Below are 11,715 nucleotides of genomic sequence, written 5' to 3' on the forward strand. Positions count from 1 at the left end.
AATAGAGGGAAACAAAAATTTCATTTGCACCTTCAGGATCACAAATGAACTCTATCTCAGTTTTACTTATATGTCCCCTTTTTGTTTTCCTATATGTTCGCACTAACGACTTCTTCTTTTTTCACTAGTTGAAACTGTAAACCTCAACATAACGAAGGTGAAGATGAGCCGGAAACAATGAAGTAGGAAAATCTAGACTCTGTAACATGCTCATAGTCTATCTAAATATTTCTAATAATGAGCATTTTATCTTTTGCTCACTGTAATGTGTTGCTCATTTACCTTCTCAAACACCAGACATGTGAATATTGATTTATAAAACTTATTTATATATTAATAATGTTGTCTTAAACGGTATTCTTAAAACCCGCAGCAAAGCAAAGCGCAGGCATTCATGGTTGTAACTATCTAAAGCCATTTCTTAATTGATAAAAGCAAGAGTAGTTCAAACTAATTGGGTTAGGAATATAAATTAAACTCTTCTGACCGCCAGCGCGGAGCAGCCTGAACTTGGCTCGGCCGCTTCAAAAATCAAATCCGTTGAACTCCAATGTCCAAAATTCAAGTACTCAAATGTTCCAATGGCACTGCACTAGGAGATCTCTTATATATGTTTTATTGACTTGCTTTCGCTCTCAATCATTTAAACCATCTAGCTCTCCATCCTTGGCTCACTTGGTTTCTTCAAGCTACCTAGTATGCCATCAATTAACTTGTCCTTGTCATCGCCACACGAGTCTGTAACAAAAGAGTAGCTCTTCTGAGGTCTTTGCTTCCAGGCATGGTCTGCCAAAGAAGTCCCACTCGTGGTGCCGAATCCAGATAGTTTAGAGACATTCGTGGAATCAACCGTCCTATCAACATTCTCTGACTTGTGCTTGCTGCTTTCGCCATCCTTATTGCTGTACCATGAGTCAAGGATCTGCAGCAAGGGGCTATCTTCTTTGTTCACTCTGGCTGCACGTTGTCCTTCTGATTCAGTTATAGGCGATGTCTCTTCTTCTGAATCTGAAAAATCATCTGAAAGGGGTGCTTCATAATCAAAACCCGTTGATCCTATTGCCTTCCCCCTTGACTCTAATTGCACTTCATTTTTGTTGGATCCGTTGGCAACAGGGCCCAGCTCTTCCCATGGTGAGTCGCTACCATCATCCTTGCTTGACGCATCAGTTAAATTACCATCTGAATCAACTGCTGTACGACTGGCAGTATGTTTTTGGATACTCGGACCAGAAGTTTTCATATCAAACATTTTCTGAGGCTTTTGTTCCGAGTATGTGAAAGAAGGAAGGATGTGAGACGACTCTACTTTCACCCCAGGCAAGGCTTGTAATAGGGTTGCTAACTTTTGATACCCAAGCATATGCAACTCAAGGTGGTAGCCATACCTATCAAAGAACACTTTTCTGAATAAGCCCATGTTATATCCCGCTGGGTGCTCTTTCAATAGCTCATTTACAAGCTTTCGACAGTCGGCTAGTATCTCACTTCTACACCTGTCAGGAGGTGTCTTCCTAGTGGTAGGTAGTGAAACTCCACTATGAGGAATATTCTGACATTTTTCCTCTCCATCATGCTCTCGTGATCTCTGCATGTCACGTTGTGATAGTTGATCCAGAAAGATGGATCTCAACCTATTTGAACCATTAGACTGATCCAAAGAACTCTTTCCACCACGATCAGTAAGTTTGAAAGGTGACATCTGGGAAGGGCATTCTTCAACCCACTTCTTTTCTGACATTAACAAGTCAACCAAGTGAAGAAGATCATCTTTGCAGAGAGATCTAAGAGACAAAGGTCCTTCCTTTTGAAGGTTGAGTGCCATTTGTTCCCTGAGACAAGTGAATAAACAAGGACACCATTAGTGATGTGTAAGCACAGAACATCAAGAACTGTATATATTAATTCAGTGCAAAAAAAAAAAAAAAAAAAAAAAAAAAAGCATTGAAAACAATCTTGGGGTAGAAAGACCCTATCTTCAGTTTCGCATCGTTCTCGCAAACTTGAAATGGACTAATCAAATCGTATGTCCTCATGGAAGATTTGTATACCCATAGTTAATTTCCATTCCACCTGATGCAGTCATTCAACTCCATCTTCAAATTTGCTACCTCAAGGAAATATTCATAAATTTCTAATGAAGAATATGGATACTTTGTTTTTTTCTTCTTTAATTATTTTAATATAAACAGAGTGTTTAGTTACTGTCATGCCAAAAGAAAATTATAAATCCAAAACTTCGTAGGCTTGGATTTTGATACATACACAAATATATACATATATATACATACATATATACATACATACATACATACATATATATATATATATTTGTATTTATATAAAAAAAACTTGCTCTTGCCAGACACTAAATCTGGACCATTGATTAGGTGCACTCTTGTCAAAGTGCGGTCTAGGTTTACTGGGTGACAGCACAGCATGCCACACAAAGTTTAGCAAATGAACACTATATGTATACATACATAAACATAAATGTATTTATTTACAAAACCTAAGGACCTAAAACGTTAGTAAAAATATTCAAGCAACAATCTAGCAAATAAAAGAATTGTTGCAGCGAAGGGAAGAAAAACAAAAGGAAGTTTGAGACAGTTGTAATCTAATCATAAGATTTTTCATGATACAGAGAAACGCAAACATGAAGAGAAACTGCAGGCATCTGTATGAGTATATTTGTCTATATGCAGAGCACAATACAAACAAATAAAATAAAATAAACATGGAGTAAATGCAACCTGGTCCTTGATTTGACGACAGCAACTGATCCTTTAGGTGTGTCCATAAAAGATTCCATTTCAGCCCAAAAAGAATCTGTTGAAAAGAGCTTGTTCACTTGAGAGTGATTGTCCATCAGGTTCAGTCTGTCACGGGATTGATCACTCAGTTTATCGTAGCATGGGCTACTTCTCCCGAATTTACACCAATTTACTATCTGACCAAATATCCCTGGATTTGTTTTAGACTTGCTACTGGACACTGGATAGGTTGTTGCAGTTTTGTTGTCCTTAGCTGATTCATCGTGGGATGAAGAAGATGACGCTGGAACACTTGATGCAGCATGCTTTTTCTCATCATTTCCCTTCACAGCATTATCAACAGAAGTATGCTGTTTCACCAGAGAGTCTTGGTCTTCCTTCTTAGTGTCATCACCAGAAGTGCAAAATTCTTCTTGACCATTGTGACTCGAAGTCCCTGAAACATTAACTCTACTGCCAAACCAATTTCTCCAAATCCTCTTAAAATAACCCACCTCAGATGAGGAATCTTGTGCAACTTCCGGAGAAAAATGAAGTTCAGTATCTTGATCTGTAGCCACTTCAACCACCTCTTCGTCAATGGGTGCCGAAGTCTTCACATTCTTTGAGGAAGGAGGGGAGAGCGACTTCTCATCAAGGGGAGAAATTTGTTGTGGTTTAGTAGAAGGCTTTATATTCTCTGAGGAAGGAGGGGATATTGACTTCTCAGCATGGGGAGAAAACTGTTGTGGCTTGGTCAAAGACTTCACATTCTCAGGGGAAAGAGGCAACTGTGACTTCACACCTGAATCTCTCAAAGAATTATTAGAAAGATGTTCTGATTCTTCACAAGGCTTTTCTGCATTTGGTTCATGGGATGTAAATCCAGACAGCTTCCTGTTGGTACTTATATTAATAGATCTGTCCTCACAACCTAACTGTGAAGCTGAATCGAGATCCCGGTCTCCAATATCACTAACAGGTTCTTTAGATGTACCTATATTGTACTCACATGGTTCAGATGTTTTTGGGCTACCATGTACCAGAAATTTTCCATCACCTAATGACTTGAGCTTTAAAATATGTGGAATTGCTAAAAGAAAGCGGGAAAACTTTTTATATCCATAGAAGTCTCTATCTATATGCAAATTACATTGTGCAAGCTCCATGCGAAGTTCTGTAATGGAAATTCCATTAGGGTGTGACTTCAATATCTTATGAATTTGCTTCCTGACTGCAATAGGAATTGGACGAGGCTTAGAATCTGAACCAGGCTCAGACAACTTTTCAGTCTGTGACAATGACGGCTGCTCAATAACCGAGTATGGGTCTTCAAGAGGAACCTTGTAATGGCCATACCAAGAACCATAGGGACCATCAGGTGGTTGGTTAAAATACTTCCCAGTAAGGGTTTCACCTGTAAGCAAAGCATGCCACGGCCACATAATACTTGCAGCACTGCATAGGACACCAGGAGAATTTTCTGGACTTGCTAGCAATATATTGTAGTTATTCATTCTTAACCGGTGTAAAATGCTAGCAAAATCCCTGTCACCAGAAATTAAAAAAAGGTGTGCTGGTGGGGGATTTTGAGAAACCCAATACATAAGATCTACAAGAAGAGACCTATCAGCACTGTTCTTTCCACCTGCACATACACAAACATTTGCAATATAATCTTATTAGGATACAATAAAGTTGTATATTTGAATGTGTGTGTGACACATGCATGGGAGACCACATGTTGAACCCAATTGAGATTGAAAATTTATTTCACAGAAAAATCAGTAATTATGAACTGTACTAGTACTACAGAAGGTAGATTAAGATACACATTACAATAAGCCATTGCAACCAATACGGCATAATCAAAATGGGTCAGTTGCCACTGCATTTGTGTATCAGCCAATACAGCATTAACAAACAATAGGAAATAACTCATGCCAACGTGTATACTCTAAGTTCCAACCCAACAAATAAAAGTAGAATGAGGAAAAACATAACACAGAAAACTATGAGCGAAAAACTTATGTGTTTTGCATAAGATTTTTTGTCATCGGATATAAATGGAAAAGTACTGGTAACCTGTACCAAAGCATCTGGAATTTGTTTGAATATGAATAAATAAATAAATAACATCCCTTCTTAACTAATAAGAATAGCAGCAAGAATTGTATCTATTTCAGATTTTGATTTCAATAAGACTTCCTTCTTTAGTCCTTAAACTTTTGTCGAAGTCATAAATCCAAAATGTTCTCCAATAATCCCAAATAGTTACAAATCATATTTACATTCCAAATCCCAAGTATAAATCGCTTACAGGCAGCATATTCACAGAGTATTATGTCATTATCAAAATTGGCTGCTTCTGATTCAGAAGTTCATGTTCTTAGTTATTCTAATTCCAAAACTCCACAAACCCATTCAACCATTTAACAATGATCAATCATCAAATGGATCTAAAAGACAGCAAGATTACATAATCTGATCTGTATAAGGAACCTAGATGTACATTCGTCATAATAACGTCAGCCAACTGTCCAAAAGAGTTGCATACAAATGAAAGGCAATGGTTAAGAATTCAAACAGAAATGCTTGAAAGACATCATATAGAGCAACCTCAGACCCTGAACAAAGTTTTTAAGCAATTACAGATGCAGAATCTTATACTTCATTAAACAGGAATCCTTTACGAAAGGCTAATATTACTGCATTAGATGCAGAATCTTTATCACAGGGCTTAATACTTCTTCATTTTATTTTACCTAACTATATGATAGCCATACAAAAGACTCCATGCCACCTAGTCAATTACATATGAGATTTTTATTTTAGTTAAATAACATATTGAAAATGTGGTATAGCTGAAAGAAATTTTCACATTTTGGTAGTTTTTTTTTCCAGGTCACACATCCGCTAGGAAAAAATTGGCTCTTCAAATTTAATTTAGGGTCCAAATTAAATACTGTGGGATATGTTAGCAGTTGTAAAGTGATTTTGGTTGAGGTTGTCCTACTTGTAATCAGATCCTTTGGAGAGATTTTCTTGTTCTGTTCTTGGTGGATTTCTTATCCACTTCTGTGTATTACACTTTTCTTTTTTAATAAACTGTTATAGTTTCTTCTCAAAAAAAAATTTAATTTAGGGTCCAAATGACCATATGCTTCTTCCATCCAATAATGAAATTGGGGATATTTTTAATCATTGAACTTGGATGTGGCAACCATCAATAACTGAAAATCTTAAGTGTAAGTCATAAATCCAAATCCCATTGTTTATAATTTCACAATTACTTTACTCTTTGAGCATGTTCTCCTGTCCTTCATTTAATGACCACTGAACAGTTTCCACTTTCCAGAACCGTCATAATATGTGGAGAGAGGACTTTGTGAAAAACCATCTCATATAAAGACACTTAATCGGACAGAAAGATACTGAGTGCAAACCAGATGACTTCAGGGAAACTAATTTCATACGAGTACGTGGATAGGTTGGTGGCTTTTAAGAACCGTCGGCATGGGTGCATCAGTAGGTGCGACTAATAGCTTGAGTTGGTGGGGGCTCATCACAGCTTAACTTACGGACCAAATGGCTAGTATAAACATTCCCGACGAGACTGATGGAATTGATTCAAAGTGAAAACCAAATTTCGAAAAATTACACATTCAAAACTCGATTTCATAGATGACTAAGAAAATTTTGCAATCAGTTGAAGACTGAATCATATTTAGAAGACATGAAATTTCACTAGCAATTTACAACTCAGAGAAGAATACTAAATCATAGGAAACATTTTCAATACATACATAAGACAGAAAACACAAAACAAATGTCAAAAAACTCAAAATGAGGAACATTTCTCTTTCAGGAAATAATTTATTCAATAAAACAATTTTAGATGGTAGGTGCCAGGACTAGGACAGCATATAATGAAAATTTATGAAGTGCAAGAAGTATATAAGACCAAGGATACTGTTGTACTTAGCTTCACGGAAGAAGTCTATAGATATGGAATGAAGTGCAAGACGGTGCAATTGAAGAATTAAAAGAATGCTCCAACAACAAGGGTCTCTATCAAACTAAATTTAGATTGAGTTTAGGGTTTCAGGGCCTGCTGTATAAGTATAGGTTAAAGTCACTTCTTGGACTGCATGATTCGTACATGGATTCCGGTGTCTAAGAAGTATGAATATAAGCCTTCTAAATGTGTGTGAACGTGTCTAGTTCAAAGCATGTCAGAAATTCTAAATAGGACAGAAAAAGTGGAATATTGACCTTCATTATCAATCCAGCATGTACACAATTGATTGAACCTAGGTGAACCAATGTTGGTTGCCTCTATATTGATACAATAAACATACAACAAAAGCTTCTTCGTTGTGTACACAATTGATTGAACCTAGTGAACCAATTTTGGTTTTCATATTAAAGGTGGTTCTCAAGTGGGTTCTGTGTTTTGCACTAAGGTTGCCTTTCTCTCCCCTTCTTGAATAAAAGTGATATAACCACATATTGAAACAAGTTCCCATCATAAGACACTTCAGGCAACTGTTACATATATCTTGTTTTACTGAATCCATATATAACTGTTTACTTATTTCAAGGGATTGAATTAACGTATGATATCGGATGAAAATCCACAATATTAAAATGATTGAATTTTGTTTCATGACTATAGCTTCCTCTACCTACCTTTTGTTAATTTTCACTTAATCCAGGGCAATGGTAACCATAACCAACAAACTTGATTATCTCAGTTTTGCTAGCCAGCCACCAGACTCTAAAATCTTCACGCACATACTCCCACTTAATCAACTTAACCAAGTCAATCACCATCCCATAACGAACCAATTCCGCTCACGTGATACAGTTACAGATTTAGAGTCGTTCACAATTTATCTTCCTCAATATATGAAAATTTATCTTTCAGAGAAATACCTGACCATACATACGATTATATCTATGCAATTGAACACATAAAATAATAAGCAGTTAAATGTAAGAACGAAGCGAACCGTGAGGAACGTGGGTGAGATTGACCCCGGTGGACGACAATGCCTCCTGGTTGAACCTTGAGAGCTGCAACATATCCCCAAAAGCCGTAATCTGGATAGGACCTTTGATCCCATTGGCCCTGATCGCCGCAGTGATTGCATTCGCTACCTTGAACACATTTACACCGGCCGGCAAATTGCAGTTCTCAAAATCCCACCAAACCGAAACCCTGACATTCCGAACCTCCTCGTCGTGGCGTCTGAAGGAAGAGTGAACGTGCGAATGGTGGGATAGCGAAGAGGTTGAGAGGCGGGAAATCTGAAGGAGGAAAGGAGGAGCGGATGGCGAAGAGGCAGAGAGGCGGTAGAGGGTTTTTGAAGAAATGGGTCTCATGGTTAGTAGGTTGAGAATTAGGGTTTAGGGTTTAGTGTTTTGGGGAGGAAATGGGAAATGGGTTGGATAATTTCATGGTTGTATTTTGGAGGTGGAAGAAGAAATTTCAAGGTCGGTGGTTTTCTGAGTCTCTGAGTGGGAGAGTGAGCAATGAGGGTTTTAGGGCGAGAGGAGAAGGTTGATGCAAAACCTCAAGACACGTGCGGTGCACATGGCTTTCGGGGCTCCGAAATTGTCGGGGTTATTGGATTGGGGTCCAAGGTAATCGCAAGTGAAAGAAAAATCCAGGAAAGATGACCCGGCCAAGCAAATGGGTTCGTTTAAAAGTACTTTTAAAATAATTAAAAACTCTTTTTGTGAAATTGATTTTTTAAAGTATTTTTATGTACTTTTTTAGAATAAGCACCAAATATTTGCTTATTACCGGAAGCAATTAAAGTGCTTTTCCAAGATTCGCTTGAATTTTTACTAAAGATTGGTTTTAAAAATATTTTCATCACAAATGTTTTCAATCATTTTAAATATACTTCCAAACGAGTCCTTACTTTCTTGTTCATTACATTATAATTCTTGTTACGAAAATTTTATTTGAAATCCTGTTTTGTATCTCTATACTCAACTTAAAATTTTTATGTGAATGTCACTTAGTACTACAGTCTAGTGATATTCATTTTCACTTGTAAGTGAGAGGTCTTACCAAAGACGAATTTGAACCTCATTATTATAGCTGACCCATTTTAAGTCTTGACCCACTCTCGCACCCTTAGTGTAGATTAGACTTTTTCAATTTTTTTTTTTTTTTAATGTGAAATGTCTTTTGGCCAAATCGAATAAATGATCCCTGTGGTCAAAAGGTATTCAGAAGATAACCCTGTGCTAAAAAAACTCGAATTTAAATCCCTGTGGTGTACTCCATTAGCAAATTTAGTCCAAAAGTGATTTTTCTGTAAACTATCTGTGAATACATGGGTAAAATTGTAATTTGACATGGGAAAATTACAGTCAACAGTAGTATCCAGCAAAAGCCGCAGGCGATCCAACTCATCCATTGCGTAATCCTCCGAGCAATCCACAAACTCCTCTTTCCCCGAATCTTCCGTCACTTTGCCTTTATCTTCCGCCACCTGGTTATCACCGTCTACCACCGATTCCGCCACCGGGCACGCCGACCCTAATTCCTGCAATTAAAACCGATAAACAAAGCTTTACTACCCGATCAAAATGAACCAGCACCGTTCAACAAATTGCAATTCCAAAATTCTCCAATAACCTGATTCACCGGCTCGGCGACGTCGTCTCGAATTGCATCGAGTCCTTGGCCAACCCATTCGCAATTGGACAGCCTCGAATCAGTTGATCTCCCTTCGCCTCAGCTGCCGAGTCCTCCAGAACCTGCTTCAAGCCAGGTTTCTCAGACATTGGAATGGCACGCATTAACCAATCCCTTGTCCTCCGCCACAAGGCCCGGATCCAAAACCCAACCCAACCGGATTATTTAATCCATGTATGCCTAGAAATCAATCCTAGAGCTCTGAAAATGTGCCAATTGACAAAAACCATAGAAATTTGTCCTGTGGATTCCAGTGGAGTTGAAAAAATTGCATTTTGATGAATAAAGACCCCCGCGGGTGGTGTCTCTTCGATCCTGCAAACTGCTGAGCTGACTGTAATTTTTCCACGTTACCCCTTATTTAGGAAAAAATGCATCTTTTGCAGGAAGAGTGCACATGTCAAAGTGCAATTTTACCATTAACAGATAGTTAACAAAAAAATTATTTTTAAATTAAATTTGCTAACAGAGTACACTACAAAGGTTTAAATCCGAGTTTTTTTAGCACATGCACTATCTTCAGAATACCTTATGAATGATTTATCCGATTTGGCCATGTCTTTTTACCTCCTTGTACAGTTACCGAGATGAATTTAAAATAAAATAAATGGTTATTTTATCATTACATGCAAGTGATATATGTTTTTCTTGTTCCATTATTTGATGGAAGTACAAAGAATCATGTTCTTTAATTTCTTTTCATTATTTATTGTGCTAATTTGAGCATTAATTATATATAGCTCATGGATGTGAGAGATTTTTTACTATGTCTGAAACACGGAATAGTTCAACACATGTCATTATACAAGTGAAATAACACTTTAAAATAAAACTTTAGTCCATTAATATAATAACACGTGATATACCATGACTTGATTTTGCTTTACATTTCTTAATTCTAAACCGGTGTAACATGATTTTTGCCTTGAAATACGAGCTTCCTTCGCACAAAACATCATCGAGTTCACACAGATGATAACCCCTTCTGATGAACTGAACATGACAAATTGTTCTTTCCATATGGATTGCTTCCACGAGTATAGGGGTTGACTAATTTTCTTTTGTGTTCATATTTTGTTGCACCTAACTTATGGTTTTGTTTATGAATTTTTATTATGTTGGGGGTAAATAGAAGTTCAAAGAATTGGGATGAATTTTTTATTTATAAGTGAGGATAGTTTAGGGACTAAAGTTGAGTGAAAAAAATAAATATAGAAAATACAATATCAGCGTAGAAACTAAGGTTTTTTTAGGTAAATTTGTATTAAATACTAAGTTGAACATATGTTTTTTTTAAGTACAACGATATATTTTACACTAAGAGGAGAGGTGAGTTCGGCTAAGTTGAACATATGTTTTAAGAAATAAATTTCAATTTTAAGAAAAAACTAGAGCTAAAAAAATTCAAGAAAATCTATCAAGTCCAACCCATTATATTTAGATTGAGCCACAATTTGTGGGCCATGACATTTATAAGCACCGGACTATTCATATTTTTCCCCCTTGCACATGACTCATAAGTTATTACCATCAGTACTGAAAATTGTCGTTAGCCATCATCATTGGTGCCCAAAAAAATTTCAAATCATTGTTCAATAGTGACATAGAAAATAGCAATAGGTTCAACTTTTCATCTTCAATTATGTTTGTTGTGTGAGTTTATTATTTTTTCCCATATATACACATTAAAATTAAAGAATTAATGAGAAAATTCATCACTTTACATGTATTTTTGAAAGTCACTGTTAGACTGTCACATCTCGGCTCAGGACGGAATACTTCCCAGGCCCGCTCAACCACCGTAGCACGATATTGTCCGCTTTGGGCTTACCATTCCCTCACGGTTTTGTTTTTGGGAACTCACAAGCAACTTCCTAGTGGGTCACCCATCATGGGACTACTCTAGCCCCCTTCTCGCTTAACTTCGGAGTTCCTACGGAACTCGAAGCCAGTGAGCTCCCAAAAGGCATCGTGTTAAGTAGGGATGGGAATATACATTTAAGGATCACTCCCCTGGGCGATGTGGGATGTTACAATCCACCCCCCTTAGGGGCCCGACGTCCTCGTCGGTACACATGCGGCCATGGTTAAGCTCTGATACCAATTGTCACATCCCCGCCCGAGACGGAATACTTCTCGGGCCCGCTCCACCACCGTAGCACAATATTGTCCGCTTTGGGCTTACCATTCCCTCACGGTTTTGTTTTTGGGAACTCACGAGCAACTTCCCAATGGGTCACC

The 11,715-nt window shown here is 37.4% G+C and overlaps 1 protein-coding gene and 1 long non-coding RNA gene across 2 annotated transcripts; both read right to left on the reverse strand.

The window, feature by feature from the left end:
• Positions 1-308: 308 nt before the first annotated feature.
• On the reverse strand, positions 309-8,296 carry LOC137720628 (uncharacterized). Its single transcript, XM_068459717.2, has 3 exons — positions 7,772-8,296; positions 2,757-4,404; positions 309-1,832 (listed from the first exon to the last, which is right to left on the reverse strand). Exons 1-3 carry the CDS (start codon positions 8,142-8,144, stop codon positions 653-655), a joined length of 3,201 nt encoding a protein of 1,066 aa, XP_068315818.2. The 5' UTR covers positions 8,145-8,296; the 3' UTR covers positions 309-652.
• Positions 8,297-9,067: 771 nt separating this feature from the next.
• LOC148699325 (uncharacterized) lies at positions 9,068-9,874 on the reverse strand. The gene is made up of 2 exons (XR_015966250.1): positions 9,415-9,874; positions 9,068-9,322 (listed from the first exon to the last, which is right to left on the reverse strand). It is a non-coding gene; the product is annotated as an uncharacterized LOC148699325 (long non-coding RNA).
• Between the last annotated feature and the right edge of the window lie 1,841 nt (positions 9,875-11,715).

Source organism: Pyrus communis, chromosome 1 (assembly GCF_041283825.1).
Source record: "Pyrus communis isolate YQ-2024b chromosome 1, ASM4128382v1, whole genome shotgun sequence".
In the NCBI taxonomy this organism is placed as follows: domain Eukaryota; kingdom Viridiplantae; phylum Streptophyta; class Magnoliopsida; order Rosales; family Rosaceae; genus Pyrus; species Pyrus communis.